At 44.3% G+C, this 20,478-nt stretch overlaps 1 protein-coding gene across 2 annotated transcripts in view; it reads right to left on the reverse strand.

The window, feature by feature from the left end:
• Window positions 1-19,896, reverse strand: part of FXR1 (FMR1 autosomal homolog 1) — a 60,366-nt gene extending 40,470 nt beyond the window's left edge. For both annotated transcript variants that reach the window (XM_074963507.1, XM_074963508.1), the window contains exons 1-2: window positions 19,792-19,896; window positions 8,172-8,224 (exon numbers count right to left, since the gene is read on the reverse strand). In XM_074963507.1, coding sequence (XP_074819608.1) covers window positions 8,172-8,224; window positions 19,792-19,842 — 104 coding nt within the window. In that variant the 5' untranslated portion in view covers window positions 19,843-19,896. The remainder of the gene's footprint in view (window positions 1-8,171; window positions 8,225-19,791) is intronic.
• Window positions 19,897-20,478: the final 582 nt, after the last annotated feature.

Below are 20,478 nucleotides of genomic sequence, written 5' to 3' on the forward strand. Positions count from 1 at the left end.
GTAGGGAGGATCGGCCATGAGCGCCCCGCTCTCATTCACCTGTATGGCGGAAGTAATGGTGACCAGAAAGGCCACTTTCACGGATAAATGCAGCAGGGAACAGGTGGCTAAGGGTTCAAATGGCAGTCTGGTGAAGCATTTTAACACCAGATTGGGGTCCCAGGCCAGGGTAGGTTGGCGAACTTCTGAGTAAATGTTCTGGAGTCCTGTGAGGAAGCGTTTAGTAATTGGGAGCGCGAAGATCAAATTCCCATCAATCTCATGATGGAATGCAGTAATGGCCGCAAGATGGACTTTGATTAAGCATTTCAGCTCCAGTAGGTATTCCAACATGAATGGTAGGAGTGCTGTGGAGGCTGTTGAGTATTTTTCTTGATACCAGGAGGAGAATAGCTTCCATTTTTGAAGGTAAGTGTTGTGTGTGGCCACTTTCCTGCTGTTTAGTAACACCTGTTTAACTTCTTCCAAGCAGGCTAGTTCACCATGATGGAACCATGTAGGAGCCACGCTTGTAGGTGGAGTTTCTCCGGATTCGGGTGAAGAGTGTGACCGTTGTTCTGAGACAGCATGTCCAGACAACCATGGAGAGCTTGAGAGGTGCATATCGCCATGCACATCAGGTAAGGTTGTACCATGCTTGTCTGGGCCATATTGGGACTATGATGAAAACCTTGGCCTTGTCTGTTCATATCTTGCGTATCACGCGCGATATCACTGGAATCGGTGGGAAAGCATACATGAAGTGTGCATATCATGTGATGAGAAAGGCATCCCCCATTGACCAGTGTCCCATCCCCACTCTCAGGCAGAACACTGAACATTTGCTCTTCATTGGGGATGTGAACAAGTCAATGAGGGGAGTGCCCCACTGGTGGAAAATGGAGAGCAAAACTCTCCTATTCATTTCCCATTCATGGTCTTGAGAAAAGTACCTGCTTAGCGTGTCTGCCGTTGCATTCTGACAGCTGGGAAGGTAGGAGGCTGAAATGTTTATTTTGTGGTGTATATACCAGTTCCACAGTTTCATGACTTCGGTGCACAGCAAGTGAGATTGAGCGCCCCTTGTCAATTGACCTGCGGCAAAACACACAGGCAACGTTGTCAGTCATGATGCAAATGGATTCATTCTTTATGTGCAGTAGGCACTGTGCAGTATACAGGCACTGTGGACTAGGCGCAATTCTAGTAGATTGATGTGTAACAGTCTCCACAGGAGACCATTTGCCTTGAACTGTGCGCAGGTGCATATGAGCGAGGCGTCATGATTACTATTGAAGGGGGCTCCTGTTGGAACGGGATGCCCATGTATACATTTTATGGTCTTGTCCACCAGTGTAGACAGTCCAGGACACTGGGTGATATTGTAAGTCGTATGTGCAGGCTGTGCTTGCTGAGTATGTATACCGAGCTCAGCCAGCCCTGAATGCAGCGCATATGTAATCTTGCATGTCGTACCACAAATGCTGTGACTGCCATGTGTCCTAGCAGTTGCAGGACAGTACGAGCCAGTATTTGGGGACTGAATCTCACCTCTGAGATAAGGTTTGTCAGAGTTGTGAATCTGCTCAGGGGCAGGGATGCTTTGGCTTCTATGGTATCAAGATGTGCCCCAATGAAGTCCAGTTGTTGGACAGAGACTAGAATGGATTTTCGTTCGTTCATCTGTAGTCCAAGATCCCTGAATAGTGTGATCATCGTCTGGACTGAGTCCAGTGCTTCTTGTTGAGTTGGGCCTTCGAGAAGGCAATCTTCCAGGTAAGAGAAAATCGTTATTCCCTGTTTGCGCAGATGTGCCACTAATACACCTAGGGTTTTGGAGAAAACTCTTGGTGTGGTGGATAGGCCGAAAGTTAGTACTCTGTTCTGGAAGTGTGTGTCCTACTGTGAAACGCAGAAATTTCCTGTGAGCGGGGTGTATAACAACATGAAAATAAGCGTCTTGGAGGTCAAGGGCTGAAAACCAGTCCCCCTTTTGCAGCGCTGGAAGCATCATGCCCAGTGTCACCATTTTGAACTTTTGAGTGTGTACGAATTTGTTGAGTTTCTGGAGATTCAAGATAGGTCTCCATTCCCCATTCTTCTTCTGGCTCAAGAAGTAGAACCCTTCCCCGTGTATTGCAAAGATACTCATTCCATGGCACCTAGTTGTAGAAGATGATCGACTTCTTGTCATAACAAATGCTAATGAGAAGGGTCCCTGCAGAGGGATAGAGGTAGGGTAGGTGGTCGGGAGGTAAAGGGGAGGGTACATCCCTATTGTACAATCTCTAACACCCATTGGTCCATTATTATTGGCACCCAGATGCGGTAGAATGGGCAAAGACCATGCCCAAAGGATGAGGACGGATCGGGTGAAAGCGCTGCCTGGTGAGGGAGGTCATCCAGACCCTCAACAAAAATTTCAAAATTGTGGCTTGGGCAGAGCCGATTGAGAAGTCAATGGTTGAGCTTGAGGTGCTCTCCGTCGCTGTGACCGTTGGTGATGTCTTTGGTTCTCGTACTGTCACTGTTATTGCTTTCGGTTGGAAGAGAAATCCCTGTTCCTTTGCAGATGGAGTGTAGTTCCCCAAAGTGTGAAGGGTGGCTTGAGAATCCTTCATTGCGTGGAGCACTTCAGCTTTCTTCTTCTAAAAGAGCTTCTCTTGGTCGAAAGGTAGATCCTTGAACTTGGTTTGGAGCTCTCTAGGTATGCCACAAGATTGTAACCAGGATGTCTGTCACATAACCACGGCCATAGCCGTGGTTCTGGTTGCCATGTCCACAACATGCAAAGACGTTTGGAGAGCTGCTTTAGCTGTGAGTTGACTCTTGTTTACAATGACCTGGAATTGTGATTGTTTCTCCTTGGGGAGCTCTGCTGTGAACGAGCTGAGTTTCCCATAATTATCATATTTAGCCAGCGAGGCTGAATAGTTTGCGACTCGGAATTGTAATGTTGCCGAGGAGTAAATTTTTCATCCAAAGAGGTCGAGCCTCTTGTGTTCTTTATCTTGTGGGGTTGATCTAAACTGTTGTTGTTCACTGATTAGTGGCATCAACCACCAAGGAGTTAGAGGGCGGGTGCAAGAAGAGGAAGTCCACCCCTTTGGCGGGGACATAATACTTTCTATCCGCCTTTTTGCTCATCAGCAGAATTGAGCCCGGTCTCTGACTGACTGTCTCTGCTCGTTCTAAGATCACACCATTGATGGGCAGAGCGATTCTGGAAGTAGATGCAAGTTGTAAAATTTATAACAGCTTGTGTTGGTTTGTCTGCACTTCCTCCAACGGGATGTCCTGGCTTTGAGCAACCCGCTTAAACAGTTCCTGGAACTGTTTGAAGTCATCCACTGAGGAAGGTGGCGGTGGCACGATTGCCTCATCTGGGGAGAAGAAAGAATTGTGAGCAGGAGATGTCGCTTCCTGATCAGTGGCTGTTTCTGTGTTGTCCCCAACATTCTGAGCCTCCGTTGGTTACAGGGTGGGAGACGTGAGATTAGACCTCAGCTCACCTCTATGAGCCGTGGGTGGCCTGGATTGGAGGTCCCGGAAAGTTGCCCAGGGTTCCCAATGTGCCCATTGCTTTGGGAAGGCCATGGGTCGATACATCCATGGTGGCCCGTAAAAAAGCTGGTTATGAGGGTATTTAGGACCCATTTGGCTTCAGGCTGGTCGTGGGTCTTTTGGTGATGAGCGGTGCGGCAAGAAAGTGCATGGTTCCTGCACATTATCATCATTACTGGATGAGTGTACCATGCCATGAGAAGTATGGGGATCTCTTCCATAACTTACAGGAGAGCCCTCAGTACTGAGCAGTGGGGACTGCAGCGCCGATGATATAGCCAAGTCTCTTTGTTGCAGTAAATTCTGTGGCAGTTCTGATGTTGGTGCCATCAGTGCCAATTGGGGCGCTCTCGTCGGTGCCCTCAGATGTAGTGTTGATTTAGCTGGTGCGGTCGGTGCCAACTTGGTTTTTTCAGCCAGTGTTGACTGCAATGTCAGAGCCAGGAGTGGAGGCATGGTGCCTGAGGAGACACTTGGCACCACGTCCATTACGGGTGAATTTGGTGCGATGAAGGACGCATGTTGCTGTCTGTGCCTCAACCCAGTCTCCTTCGCTGGGGACTCGGCGGTGCTGGAGGTCACCCAAGCATGTGTTGGCATTGGAGCTACCGACTTGGCAGGAGACCACAGAGAGCAACGTGGAAAAATAGGCAGAGATGTCTGTGCCCTCTTCCTTCGTCTTTTAGAGAAAGGCATGTCTCCTGTCCCTGCAGGGAGGATGCCCAGAGAGGAGGTCCGTTGGTCTGGCTCTGGTTGGAGAGATTTCTCCATCAGTATCATTTTTAAGGGGACATCTCGGTCACGCCGAGCTCTCGCTTTCAGATTACTGCAGCAGCCGAATTTTTGCGGGACATGCATCTCCCCAAGACACTGGACACACAAAGAGTATCCATCTGAAATGGGCACTGGTACGCAGCAAGGACCGCATCACTTAAAGCCTGGGGAGCCAGGCATCTCTGGTGGTTAACCGACCCCCGTGCGGGGAGGTAAGTTGGGAAAGCAAACTTTTTTTTTCTCTTAAATCTATCACTAAGACTAACTAACACTAACTATAACTTACAAAAGACTAAACCACCATATAAACTGCTATCTTCTAAAAGGTTTGGCAAGAATAACGAACACTGCCCCTGAGCTCCGTCTTCAGCCGAGGACGGTTGAGAAGGAACTGGAGCGCTCGGGTCGTGTGCGCACTAGATGCGGCACCAATGGCATCGCAAGACACCTCCTGCGCACACGACACGCGCAGCCACTGCTACCATAAATCGCTGATTGATGGTTCCAGGACGCATCGACACCTGAAGTGGAGCACCCACAAGGACAGCACTCAAAGAAGAAAGGAGGATACCTTGTAACATGTCAGGAATTCATACTCTGCAAATGACACTCTGCAATTCACTATATGTAACTGAAGGAAGAAAAGAGAAAACGCTTTCCTCTCCAAGAAATCAAGCCTTTTGAAATCCTTATCCTTGAGAGTCGCTCTCACTGGGCTCAGTTACCAAGCTTTCTCTCAGGCTGCAGAGACTACTAGTATCCCTGGTATTCGAAGACTATAAAATTGTTAGAAGCCTCTCTATGGCACCTTGTATTGTTTTCGCTCCTCCATTTTCTGTAAGGGCAATGGGAGCAGTGGCCTACCATAGAACTGTAGCTGGCTCTAGGAGGCCCTCATTTATGGGCAATGCTATCCTGCCAAGAGAAAGGAGTACAAAATATTGAATATCTAACAGGCCTCTTCTCTGATTACTGATGCCTCAGTTTCTTATATATTAGCTGAGAGTAATTCCTGAAAGGCCTGAAGGTCATCAGGTGCTGGAATTGGCACAGAGACCTTCTCATCGGGGACATAGATGACTTGTCTTTGGGAGAGGCTGCAGAACATTGGTTCAGTTGTTCCAGACCTATTTTTTCCTCTTGTTCTTCGTCTCCATCCAGGATGGCAGCAGGTATGGCTTGTATAAATGGTCTTGAAGTCAGTGTTGCAGAAAAACAAAGTCTGTGTTTATGTGAGACATCTGGTCCAAAGATTCTAGACAGAAGCCCTAGTATGCCCAACACAACCAAGGTAGTACATAGTTGATTAGGCTTACAATGGGCAAGTCAGAACTCTGAAATTAGTGTCTCTGGCTTGCAGGGATGAACCATCTTCAGATCCAGGGGAGAGAGGAGGTGAAGGTTTCCATCTGGAAGGTGCAGAAATGGTATGCTTGGAAGAGGAAGAAAACATCTCCTCAACTGGTGCTGATCTTTAGGAAGATGTTAGAACTAGGAATGCTGTTGATGCCGAGGTAGATTTTGGAAGCAGAGGCTCTTGCCAATCCCTTACTGGTACCAATCTTGGATGTCATTTCCCTGGTGAAAGGAGCACTGATAGACTGGGTGGGTCTTTGTGGACAGTCCTGTCCTGGAGCTCCGACTTTGATCTTCAGGATCTGAGGTACTCTTCAATGATAGCCCTAGAAGATTTCAGACAGATACCCCTAGATTTTCTTATCCTTTTGGAAATCAATCACCAGACTGAGCAACAACCAACTACAAGGCAGGACAGACAGCAGCTGTGGCCATCTGTGAGGGGAATCAGACAGTCATAAGATGGGCGAGCTTAAAGCCTGATGGCTTTGAATCTGTCATTACAGGCAGCAGTGGAAAGAGGCACCAAACAGAATTCATAAAGAAACAGATTTTTGGAAATAAAACAAGAGGGAAGAGGAGAAAATTTTAGTACGGAATCAATTCTGACTGACCTAAGCTAAACTAAGGAAATTCTACAAGGAAGTGAGAGACATAAGAACATAAGAATGGCCACAGTGGGTCAGACAAATGGTTCATCTAGCCTAGTATCCTGTCTTCTGACATGATCAATGTCAGATGTTTCCGAGGGAATGAAAAGAACAGGGTAATTATCAAGTGATCCATCCTTTTGTCCAGTCCCAGTATCTGGCAGTCAGAGGCTTAGGGACACCCAGAGCACGGGGTTGCATTCCTGACCATCGTAGCGAATACCCATTGATGGACCTATCCCCCCTGAACTTATCTATTTCTTTTTTGAACACTGTTGTACATTTAGCCTTCACAATATCCCCGGGCAACGAGGTCCACAGATTGACTGCGTATTGTCTGAAGAACTACTTCCTTATGTTGGTTTTAAATCTGTTGTCCATCAATGAAACTATAACTGACCCCTGGTCCTTGTGTAATGCAAAGAGGATAACAACATTTCCTTATTCACTTTCTCCACACTAGTCATGATTTTATAAACTTCTATCATACCTTCCCCCACCTCATCATCTCTTTTCCAAGCTGAACAGTCCCTGTATTTTTAATATCTCATCATATTGAAGCTGTTACATATCCCTAATCATTTTTGTTGCCCTTCTCTGTACCTTTTCCAAATCTAATAAATCTTTTTTGAGATGAGGCAACCAGAACTGCACACAACATTCAAGGTATGGGCATACTATGGCTTTATATAATGGCATTATGATATTTTCTGTCTTATTATCTAATCCTTTCCTAATGGTGCCTAACATTGTTAGCTTTTTTGACTGATGATACATACTGAGCAGATGTTTTCAGGAAACTATCCACAATGACTCTAAGATCTCCTTCTTGACTGGTAACAGCTAATTCACACCCCATCATTTTGAATGTGTACTTGGGATTATGTTTTCCAATGTGCATTACTTTGCACTGATCAACATAATTTCATATTCCATTTTGTTGCCCACCCAATTTTGTGAGATCCCGTTGTAATTCTTTGCAGTCTCCTTTGGATTTTAACTATCTTCAGTAATTTTGTACCATCTGCAAATTTTGCCACCTCACTATTTACCACTTTTTCCAGACTATTTTAAATAAGCTGAACAGCACCCATCCCAGTACAGATCCCTGGGGATCCTGCTATTTACCTCTCTTCACTGGGAAAACGGACTGTGTATTCCTACCCTTTGTTAGAAGTATTTTAACCAGTTGCTGATCCATGAGACGACCTTTCCTCTTATCCCATCACTGGCTCTGTCCTACTTTCACAGATGGTAAGAGGAAACTGAGGGATGGTTGTGCCCTTAGGTGGCACGAGGAAGGAACAAGGCTATGCAAGGCACAGGCATGGTCCCAACAGACACTGCTGTAAAAAGATTCCAATCCTGCGTGCAAGAGGCACAGATGCACCTGAAGTTGGGATCCACACAGGCAAATACTCGAAGCAGTAATATATAAAATCCTTTCAAAATTTACAATATGAACGTACAATATGGTACTAATACACTTCAAAAATCTCCAATCTGTACACAGAAACTGTAGCTGAACCAGCTGAAAGATGAACACATGGGTTCTGGGTGACAAAAATACTGCTAAAATGTCAGGGAGTAGCTAAGTCATATAGGGAAAATGAAGCCTTCCTAAAGATAACCCCGGTAAGAGTCCCAAGAAAGTAAAAGTTAATTATCAGAATGAACTTGGTATACTAAATCTTCTAGTGTTGGGAAGGCAGTTAAACTAAGAGGAAAATCTGAGACTACACTAGTAACTGTGGAAGGAGCCTTAAATATCAGGTGTTCTAGAAATTGATCTTATAAAATCAATATAATTTTTTAAACCATGGGGTTGTTTTCCTATAGAATACTTACTTGTTTTCAAATACAACTGTGAGTGAATCCTCATGGACATCTTTGATAAATCCCTGCAATAAGAAGAAAGCAGTAGATGTGATATCTTTATTTTAGTTTGGCTTTTGACACAGTTCTACACAACATTCTCATAAGCAAACTAGAGAAATGTGTTCCTGATGAAACTACTATAAGGTGGGTGCATAACTGGTTGAACTACCGCATTCAAAGAATAGTTAATGGTTCACTGTCAAACTGGAAGGGCATATTTAGTGGGATCCCAAAGGAGTCTGTCCTGGGTCTGGTACAATTCAATATTTTCATTAATGACTTAAATAATGGATTGGAGAGTATGCTTATAAAATTTGCAGATGACACCAAGCACTTTGGAAGGGAGGATCAGAATTCAAAGAACACCAACAAACTGGAGAATTGGTCTGAATTCAACAAGATGAAATTCAACAAAGACAAGTGAAAAGTACTTCACTTAGGAAGGAAAAATCAAATGCACAACTATAAAATGGGAGAAAACTGTGTAGGTGGTAGTACCGCTGAAAAGGTTCTGTGAGTTACAGTGGATCACAAACTGAATATGAGTCAACAATATGATGCAGCTGCAAAAAAAGATTAATATCATTCTGCGGTGTATTAACAGGAGTATTGTATGTAAGACATAGGCTCTAGTTGTCCTGCTGTATTCAGCACTGGGGAGGCCTCAGCTGGAGGACTGTGTCCAGTTCTGGGCACCACACTTCAGGAAAGATGTGAACAAATTCGAAAGAGTCCAGAGGAGAGCAACAATCTGACCTACAAGGACAGGTTTAAAAAAACAAAATTATATATATATTTAGTCTAGAGAAAAGAAGACTATGGGGGAACCTGACAACAATCTTCAAATATGTTAAGGGCTGTTATAAAAAGGATGGTGATCAATCGTTTCCCACATCCACTGAAGGTAGGACAAGAAGTAAAGGGCTTAATCTGCAGTAACATAGATTCAGGTTAGATACTAGGAAAAAACTAACTATAAGTATAGTTAAGCTCTGGAATAGGCTTCCAAGAGAGTTTGTGGAATCCCCATCATTGGAGGTTTTTAAGAAGTGGATGGACAAACACGTGTCAGGGATGCTCTAGGTTAACTTAGTCCTGCCATAGTACAGGGGGCTGGACTTCATGATCTCTCAGTGTCCCTTCCAGTCCTATATTTCTTTGATTCTAAGTGTTTTAAAAGAGGTTGCTGGATCGTTAATGTAGATTTTCAATAAGTCTTGGTACACAAGGGACGTTCCAGAAGACACGAAGAAAGCTAAAGTTGTGCCAATGTTTAAAATTGGTAAACGGTATGCAGGAGTCAGGGCAGAGGGCTGGGGGCATGTGAGGGGGGTGTAAGAATCAGGGCATGGGGTGTGGGGGGGCTGGGTATGTGTGGGGGGTGCTGGAGTCAGGGCTGGGGTCATGTGGGGGTGCAGGGGTCAGGGCAGAGGGCTGGGAGTGTGTGTGGGGGTGCGGGGGTCACGGCAGGGGGTGTGGGCTAGGGTGTGGGGGTGTGGGTGAGAGGGGTGCAGGGGCCTTGAGGGGGTGTGGGGGGGATGCAGGGGTCAGGGCAGAGGGCTGGGGGTGTGTGCTAGGGTCATGGGGGTGCTTCCAGCCCCCTGCCCAGAGCGGCTCATGGCACGGAGCTGGAGGGGATATGCCCTGATTCCACCCCCGCTTCCCCAAGGCCCCGTCCCCACGGCTTCTCCGCCTCCTCCCCAGAGCAGCAAGTGCGCTGCGGCTCCGCTTCTCCCCCTCCCGCACAAGGGCCATCAGCTGATCAGCAGCAGGGATGGAGAGGAGGAGAGGCAGGAACCCAGCATGCTGGGGGAAGAGGCGGGGGTGGGGGGAGCTTGCCTGCCCTGCAGCAGCCACCAGCAGGACCAAGCTTCTTCACCCTGCCCCCGCAGGCAGAGAAGAGTGGGCTGGGGCGGGCAGGATTTTTAATGGCACGCTGCTGCCGGCCTGGGTTCGGCAGCGAGCTGAGCGGGGCTGGCGGCTAGGACCGGGCAGGCAGCAGCGTGCCATTAAAAATCGGCAAGCATGCCGTCCTTGGCACGCATGCCATAGGTTGCTGACCACTCGAGTACACCATGACATGGGGATTGCTGACTACAGGCTGATTTGGCTGGAGTGAAGTGGCCTGCAATGGCATCACATTTTGCACACTCTGCAACATCTAACCAGTTATTTAAGACGTTGTGATCTAGTGAAAATTCTAGTGGTGAGTCACTCACTCAGAATGACCTATGCCTTATTCCAGGTGTACACCTCATCCAATCTATGAGACCAGATTTGGTCATCAGAGACTTGTGTCCAGGAGCTGTTACAGTTTTCTCTGCTTTGGCAGAGCATCTGAATTGCTATAGTGACAATATAAAAACTATTAATAAGTATTCGAAAAACATCAATTGAGAAACTGCAGAGTTCACGACTGACCGAAAAATGTGTACTGTAAGGCATAGAAACACGACAAGCTCTGACACTTCACTGCTTTTCAGAGATGAGTTTCCACCCTCCCATTCAGGTCAAAGAACCAGTATGCAGTACTGGCAACAGGAGGCGAAGAGCAGACCCCAATGGCTGAGGACGAGCTACCACCTGCTCCCAAGGCCACTGTACCCAAGAAACAGCGGCTTAGTGGTCAGGGCCATTCTGTAACCACTTGAATCCTATACTGCCAAGGGCCATCATGGTACGTGCAATATTGGGGTATTGGTCAAAGAGGATAGAGGGAAAGTGCTCTGGGCAACCTCCCCCACCCCCATGCCCTTTTTGTGTTTTAACATGTCAGAAGGAAGCCTGGGGGTGACAGTGAATGGGCTGTAAACAGAGGGAAATGGTTTGTACATTTCAGCAACTCTGGGGTTGGCAGAGTAAAGGTATGCATATTAATGGGGTTTATTGAGGCACTGCTGCATTTCCTGATTTTCACAAGTATGAATAAGCTTGGCTCAATTCAACATTCTGTAAGGAGACAACACATCATCAAGCAACCTTAACTCTGTATGAATGTAGGTTTCTCCCCTACCCCCATTGCATGTACTTTGATTTATGTAAGGTGTTTGACTTGGTACCACATGACATGACATCTTAATTTAAAAAAAAAAAACGACAATATAAACTTAACATGGCACACATTAAATGGATTAAAAGCTGGCTAACCAAAGGGTCTCAAAATGTAAGTATAAACAGGAAGTGAGCACTGAGCAGGTGGAGCTCCACAAGGATCATTTTTAGCAATAACTTAGAGGAGAACATAAAATCACCACTGATAAAGTTTGCAAATGACACAAAAAATAGGGGAGTAGTAGACAATGAACAGGACAGGCTGACAGAGCTATCTGGATCACCTGGTAAGCTAGGTGCAAGCACACAATATGTGTTTTAATACAGCTAAATGTGAACATCTAGGAACAAAGAAAGTAGGCCATACTTTTAGGATGGGGGACTCCTTTGTGAAGCAGTGACTCTGAAAAAGATTTGGAGGTCATGATTAATCACTGCACAAGAGCACCGAGTGTGACGTTGTGGCCAAAAGGGCTAATGTGATCCCTAGATGCATAAACAGGGGAATCCTGAGTAAGAGTACAGGATATATTTTACCTCTGTATTCGGCACTGTGTGACCACGGCTGGAATACTACATCCAGTGCTGGTGTCCACAATTAAAACAGGATATTGATAAATTGTAAAGGGTTCAGATAAGAGTCATGAGAATGAATAAATAATTAGAAAACCTGCCTTATAGCGATAGATGCAAGGAGCTCAATCTACTTAGCTTAACAAAGAGAAGGTTAAGGGATTATTTGATTACAGTTTATAAATATCTACATGGGGAACAAATATTTGATAATAGGCTCTTCAGTCTAACAAAGAAAGGTATAACATGATCCAATGGCTGAAAGTTGAACACAAAGAAATTCAGACCAGTTTTTGACCAGTCCTGAGAGTTTTCTAAGTGCTCTGATTCAAACCATCTTGAAAGCAACCAGTCTTTATATTACTGATAAAGACAGATGATTATAAGGGGCTGCGAGCAACCAGAAGAAACAGAGATTACACTGAGGGCCCATTTGTCAGGTTAAATCTATTCATTACACAGACTTGAAATCCGGATGTCTCAGATGCTCACTTTGCAAAGACTGTATCTTCTGAACTTGGCAACAAGGCTAGGGCCTTTTCTTTAGAATATCAATACTGCCATAGTTATCCATGGATGTGTCACCTTAAATTGGAACACTGCATTGTAATCTACATATATCTATGCCTTAAGACCACAGGAAAACTGCAGATAGTTAAGCTGCAAAGTTAAGCGGGACTTCTCATACAGCTATGCTCCAAAATCTAAAGTGAGCTGTAGCTCACGAAAGCTCATGCTCAAATAAATTGGTTAGTCTCTAAGGTGCCACAAGTACTCCTTTTCTTTTTTAGATGAAATATAAGACTCATTTTGACCCATTAAGTCCTAATTTGTACCTTACCTATCTTTGACACCACCTATTTCCTTGTGTGAATCTGCAGCAAATGCAATTGTCTGAGGCACCTAAAGTAGCAGTCTACTGATTTAAATGAAGTTAGCAGCAAGACATTCTCACTGAGGAGCCCTCAGCTCCACAACTCCCTTTTATCATTTATTATTTGTATTGTGGTAACATCTAGGAGCCACAGACATAGACCAAGGTTCCATTGTGCTAGGCACTAGACACAAACATAACAAAAAGTCAGTCACTGCCCTAAAGAGCTCCTTGGTCTGCAAGAGCATTAATTTGATAACCTTCACAGAACACTGCAAGACACATCTGTTCCTCAATAAGTAACATTTTTAGAGCAGATGGAAAGTTTTTTGGTGGCACTGAGGCAATATGTAATTTTTTAAATATAATTTACAGATTTGTCCAAGTGCTGAGGTAATATTATTACTAACACATTTCATAAATCTAACAAATAAAGAGAACAGTAGTCTACATCATATTTGTTTAGTTAAACGTGAGATATTAATTCCTGTAATGTGTTATAACCTTAGTTTGAAAAATGCAAGGAAGTGGAGAATCAGGTCTTAAACCTTGATTTCAGAGGAATTCTACACCAGCGTAGTAATGTATGCTTTAATAAATGAGAACGATTAAAGGACTGGAAAACACACCTTAAGGAGAATTTGTGAACTTGATTACAATCTATAAATACCTACATGGGAAACAAATATTTGACAATGTGATCTTCAGTCTAGCAGATAAAGTTATAACAAGGTCCAATGGCTGGACACTGAAGCCAGACTAATTCACAGTGGAGATCAGGTATACAATTTTAACAGTAAGTAAAAGAACAACACTGGAACAACTTACCAAGGGTTGTGATGGAGTCTGCAGCACTGGCAATTTTAAAATCAGAACTGGATGGTTTTCTAGAAGCTATGCTCTAGTTCAAACAGGAATTATTTCAGGGAAGTTCTATGGTCTGTGCTATACAGGAGATCAGACTACATGATCACAGTGATCCTTGCTGGCCTTGGAATATATGAATAGATTTGTTTTGTTACTATGAGCCATCGCTTTGCGTTTACAGTAGCCACTTTGGATGTTTTGACAGAAAGTGAGAGTTTTCCCTAAATTAATAGGTAATGAAAAAAATTAACATGTTTTTTCTCAGAGTAACTGGGAAAAGTACTCTGTCACAATGACTTTTATTTAACCATTGGTGACTGTGAAGATAATTATGCCAAACCACCACTTTGGAAATAAACAAAAGAAATTGTCAGAGAAAAAGGGAGCAGTAGGACGGAGCAAATAAAACAATATGGTGAAAAAGGCGAACAGGTGAGCTTTAAATAAGTGAATGGTGATAATTCTGTAACTTCAGCAAGAGGACTATCCAATATAGGGCAAACCCAGAGGTATCTTATGCACTCACAACATATCAGGGGGGAGGGGGGACAGGGAGGGACAGAGAGGAGATGCTTGTGCGCAAGCAAGGTTTCTTCTATGCTAGACTGGGAACCAGAGTCTCAAAATAAAGGTTTCAGAGTAGCAGCCACGTTAGTCTGTATCCGCAAAAAGAACAGGAGTAATTGTGGCACCTTAGAGACTAACAAATTTATTTGAGCATAAGCCCACGAAAGCTTATACTCAAATAAATTTGTTAGTCTCTAAGGTGCCACGAGTACTCCTGTTCTTTTTTCAAAATAAAGGGTCTGCGCACACCATGGAGATCTCTGTATCAAACCCCACAAAAGAGCTACTGATGTATTGGGGGAAATCAAGGGGTGCAGGAAAAGGCTCTACTACAGCTCAGGTGTGGCCACAAACTCACATGGTGAGGAGTGCAAGGAGTGTATATCTGTCAATCTTCCCTACATCCGAGAGCAGGTTTGATTCAGCCCGGTTGTGTGGGGCCCCATGGGTGATACTTCCAAATTGATGTTAAGTGTTCCCAAAAAACAGAAGTTCCCTTACCTGAGGCTTTGCTTATGGGTTTAGGATTAGGCCCACCTGAAGCGAATCATGAGTAATTAATGACATCAGTATTCTGATACAGAATGGCAGTTCTACAGCTTTTAAAAATGTAAGTGAATTTAGTGGTGGGGACAGGTGCCAGCCTCCTATGATTCCAGGGTAGGAAGGGGAGCCTTTATCCACAAAAGAGGCACAGCAGACAGTAGTGCAAGTTTCCTCCCAGATGTATCTCAACCACAAGTAGGAGGAACAAACTCTAGAAATGAGTTCAGTCTCATTCAGTCATTTGTCTGTTTGCTGATATTGCTAACAAGGAACGGTGGCAATTTCTGTGTCATGAAAACCTGGCACATTACAAACTTGACTACGTGCACCTTATTCATTGAAAGAACCTCACATCATAAAGGTTTCGGTAACTAGAGTTGTGGGCTGTGTCTGAAGCTCTGATGTTGAGGTCAAAAGATCTGAATACTATTACCAAATCCTTAAGCCTTTTAATGCCTAAGCACTGTATTTTTATAACGATCACATATGTGAATTATTTCATGTAATACATAAATAAAAAAACCCTCCTCAAGGTGGATAAAAATGGATGATTTTTTTTAATATAAAAATCAGATTTTTTTATTTAAATCAGACTTTTATTGTTATTTAAATTATAAGTTTTTCCCTTCAATAATAAACCTGTTTAAATTGAAATCCAAACTTAATACAAAATATGTTAAGGCCTAACCTTATTATATCATCTTAAAACATTTAAATAAAAAAAAATTATAATGCTGAATCTATGAGCCTCTATCAAACACTCTGAATTGAAAGCTGCTTTTCTATATAAACAAAGTAATGAGAAAAATCTAACTTTTGAGGTCAAGCTTTATAAATATGGCACAATAGATCATGTACTGTTTTAAGGCCTTGTTTTGTTTAATAAAAATACATTTTATGTGCTGTAATGTCTCAAATTAAATTCCAGCTACCATCCTAATGCAGCTTGACACAAATCATGAGCAAAAAGTTAATCATTCACCATTTTCTAACATATTAAAAGTGTACAATTAATAAGAATCTGAAAATATTAAGCTATATCACTGCTTAAACAAATGTATATAGTTATAGTGTACCTTCCTATGTAGAAAAAAGATGTACCAAACCTAGCGTACACATTCTAATTAACTGTAAAATCAGCATGTTTTAATGGTTATATCAACCAATGCGAATACATCTCTCTTTAGAAAATAACTGAAGCACAAACGGAAAAGTTGATTAAAACTGGATATTTAAATCAAGGCTTTTACTTGGTATTTAAATCAACCTACCCTGGCCCCACTTGGCAGTTTACTATTAATGGTCACTTCTTAAGACAGAATTTCTGGGGAATCAGAATGACATCTGGTACATACACAACTTTCCTATGATTACCTGAAGCAATAGTCAATACTGGCTCAAATTTAGCCTGGGCATAAGTGTATATTATTTCCACTGGTAACAAACAGGGAGTTGCACCTGCTTATGCTAGGGATATTTTTGGTCCATTGTGTGTTATTTTTCAGCATGCAAGTCTAGTTATTACAAATGTGTGTTGGATAAAAAATAATCCTTCAAAAATATGTTAACTTTATTTTATCAACAAAATGTACTTTGACCTTACGGTTAAATAATAACTGAGACTACAAATGCACATAAATCAGGAAATTCAAAGGTATAGTGTCTGCAGTAACTACAATGTGGCGCCCTAGTACGTAAGTAGTATTCTGCATTGCTGTATATGCCATTAAAGGCACACAAGCAATATAGCAAAATACAATTGCAACAGTATTGTACCATTTAGTTTCTTTATTTTTGACCACACTATTAAAACCTGGGGTTTTTTTTAGATGCTCATCTGAAGGATCCTGCAAAGATTAATTTACCTGGTGTTCAACTTATCTGCCTTGGCCTCATCATACCTTAGGCCCCAATCCTAAAAGTTGTTCCATGCAGGCAGATCTCAGCCCACATGAAACCACTTGAGGGACCAGGGCTTTAATTTGTGAACCTTCTAAGAGGAGTAAGATGCGAAGAGTACTCTCTGTCCATTGGATAAAGTAAAAATGATTAACAGAACCTTGTCAGATAATGTTTATTTCAAAAAATATTTAAAATTGGTTTGGAGGTTAATGGTTTAGAGCAGTGGTTCTCAAACTAGGGCCGCCGCTTGTTCAGGGAAAGCCCCTGGCGGTCCTGGCCGGTTTGTTTACCTGCCATGTCCGCAGGTTCGGCCGATCGCGGCTCCCAGTGGCAGCGGTTTGCTGTTCCAGTCCAATGGGGGCTGCAGGAAGGGCGGCCAGCACATCCCTCTGCCCGCACCGCTTCCCACAGCCCCCATTGCCCTAGAGCAGCAAACCGCAGCCAGTGGGAGCAGCGATGGGCCGACCTGCGGATGCGGCACATAAACAAACCAGCCCGGCTCGCCAGGGGCTTTCCCTGAATTAGCAGCAGCCCTTGTTTGAAAACCACTGGTTTAGAGTTAAATCGGATTATTATATTACAAGAGCTAACCATCAAGAAATCCCTCTTGTAGCATACACCATAACCAGTTACCCTTTTAATTAAATTGATTTATATTGTGGAAAAATAGATTTTGATCTTTTCTATTTTTAGAAAAGTACATTAACCATTTTCCTTACTAAATTATGTCATTTACAATACACACATAAAAAACTCTATAATTCTAGCAAATGAAGTGCAGTTAGTGAGGGACAAGAGAAGCTATTATTGATGCCATGTTCATAGCTCTAAAGAACTAAATACAGTAAAACATATGGCAACCTTGAATTAATATTAAAGATTTTTGTAAGCACATGATTATAGCTTAGCTGCAGTTAAGTCATTTATACAAGAATTATTTTACACAATTAGCAGCTTGGCTTTGTATCTGTTGGCATGGTGGGTAAGTTTCACATCTCATGACATGATTGAGGTATACTGCAATAGTGAGTTTGAATCCAGGACAGAGTGCCCTCAGGTTTCATCCTGTCATGCTAATATGTTTTTTTTCCCTTCAGAAAAACAAGGTAATGCCTTCCATACACTGACCTGAGAATACACAAATCTTACCTGAGATAGTGATCCCCTTGTAAGTCTTGCTATTCTATCACTGCCCGGGGATGCTGAAAGCATCAATCCGATTCCCCCCTCCCTCCCTCCCTTCTAAACCCTAGACAGAAAAATTAAGCAATTTAGATCCTAGACACACATGCAACTTTTATTTGCTTAACATGCAACAGCTTTTTAGGTCAACCAGACCTGACCATCAGCAGATGTTATTTCACCGTATTTATCTACCAAAACAAAACAGGATCTTCTGAAAGGGTGTGTGGGTATGGATCACAAGGTGACCAAAAGTCTTAACTCAATACATTTCAACCCCAGAAAGAAACTGGAATATAAACCTAACTCTTAATAACTGGACTACATTCAGTATTAAATGTCATCCTTACTCCAGACCTCAGTTAATAGAGCTGACCGCCAAACTAGTCATTTCTAAGTAAAACCCACTTAGGGTCATCTCCCTATGGCCCATTGCTTCCATTAACCACCCTTTATAGTGCTAAATACACAATAGTACAGATCCAGCCCTTCCAATTCTCACTTACTTGGAGGGACACTTCATCATTCCAGATTATAAAGCAGGCTTTTTATGATGATAATTTTGAATGTACACATATCCTTTCATCCAAAGAGTCTAAAGTACTTCATAACACTCTTGTAAACCCTTGTATTCTTCAACAGATGAGAAAACTGTAGCATAGTTAAGTAAATTGTCCAAGGTCACAAAGCAAGGCAATGGCAGAGCCAGGAATAGTATCTAGATAAAATTCCTGACTACTCTAACCAGCAGAAAAGGCTCCCTTCTCTTTTTTAAAAGCATCTTTCTCTTACGATGAAGGATTTTAATGTGTGTTCTGATGAGACTTTCAAAATCTCAAAAAGACTTTTAAAATTTCTTTGTCAAAGTCAAACATCACTCTTGATCTGAATAAAAAATTCAACACTACATATTAAGAGTGGAAATACAATTTTCCCTAGTAAGTTCTTTCCATCAGAGTCCTTCTTAATAGTTTATCAACCAGCTACCTATTAAAAGACAAAAACTTGTAAAATCAGCTGGTTATGATCCTTAAAACACCAACTGGGTTTACATACTATAAAAATTACCATATGATATCCAATGTAAATCCACAGACCGAACCAACAGGAAACTCATGGTAAGGGCAAATAAATCACTGTCTGACGTAGTGGGCTATTACAAATCTATGATTAGATGTAAGTGATTAAGGGAGTCCTGAAATTAAGTGCACAGGGAGCAGAGCATAAAGTGAGTGCTCACAATGATGGCTGCAATCACCCCTCCTGTGAAGGAACACAGAGAGCTCTCTCTATAAAAAGAGCTGGGATTCTCAAACATCTCAGGCCTGGCTTAGGGAAAAAGACTGACAGGCAACAGCTGAGAGTATTTTGTATTGATTCTGTAACATCCTGGCATACCAGGGAGGGTGGTGGTGAAGGAAGCTTTCTGATGACATAAATAAACTCCAAGTCCCTAAGCATTATATTATATGGGCTTTTATTTTCAGCAATTTAATCCACCCCCCACGCTCCTACAAAACTCTTCTAGTCTTCAAATAATAATCCAAACCCTCACCCCCAAAAAGGAAGAAATCTTTCTCCATTTGTCAGCTGACAACCTGCCTCAGAGCCAATGAAAGCAGACTCCCCCTTCCACTTTACATGGGACTAGCCCCATCATTTGAGACTAAACCTCATCTAGGCGCCCCCAAACTCCTGCTCAAACCCTACCACACACGCAGATGTCTCCTCCCAGCCCAGCCACCTTCCCCAGGCAGCCCCTCCCCCAGCCCACCCCACAACCCAACCCCCTTCTCCCAGCGCCCCCAAGCACTCGCACTCCCTCCAGCCCACCCTTCCCCACTACACCCAGGCAAACCTCCCCCCCGCCCGCAAACACCCTTGCCCCGCAGGCCCCGCCTCGCTATCACCTGCCCGCCCCGGGCCCGAAACTACCCTAACGGTTTCTTTGGGTGAGAGGGACAGGCCGAGCCCGGGACACGGAAACCGTTACCCGCCCCGCTCCCGCTGCTCGCCGCGGACCGATACCTTGTAGAAGGCCCCGTTGGAGCCGCGCACTTCCACGGTCAGCTCCTCCATGTTGAGACCGCAAAGGACGCCGGGACAGGCTTCTAGAAACTGTCACCACTGGGGGGGAGGGGGTGCTCTCCGGGCTCCCTCTCCGAGTCCTCACACGCCGCGGGGCGGCGCTGGCTCGGCTCCCTCTCCCCTCGCACGGGGGGGCGGGGGTGTTCCCGCTCGGCTCCCCGGCCCCTCCCCACACACTGCAGCGGCTAAGTCCCTCTCACGCCGGGCGGGGCGCCCGTCCCTTCCTCGAGCTCCCTCTTCCTGCTCGGGTCGCCTTCGGCCTCCCCTTCGTCCCGCTCGCGCCCTGGGCCCCTCTCGCCCACCCCGGGGCGGAGCAGAACCGGCTCCCCCAGGGCGCGGGCTGACTCCGAACGCGCAAAAGGGCTGCCTGCCGCCTGTCCCCAGCGCTCCCGCCGGGCCGCCCCCCACAGAAGCGGCGCTGGCTAGTGCCCAGCAGCAGCCTCGTTACCCCGCCAACCCAGGCCTAACGCTAACCCCGCGCCTAGCCCATTCCCCGGGCGAACTCCCTCAGGGCGCCAGACGCGGGAGAGGGGTGGCTAGTCCCCAGGAGAAGGGTCTCTTCCTTCCCACACGCTCACACAGCCTGGGCGGGAGCTGGCTCATTCCCAGGAGATGTTTCAGAGTAGC

The sequence above is a fragment of the Natator depressus genome, chromosome 9, assembly GCF_965152275.1.
Source record: "Natator depressus isolate rNatDep1 chromosome 9, rNatDep2.hap1, whole genome shotgun sequence".
In the NCBI taxonomy this organism is placed as follows: domain Eukaryota; kingdom Metazoa; phylum Chordata; order Testudines; family Cheloniidae; genus Natator; species Natator depressus.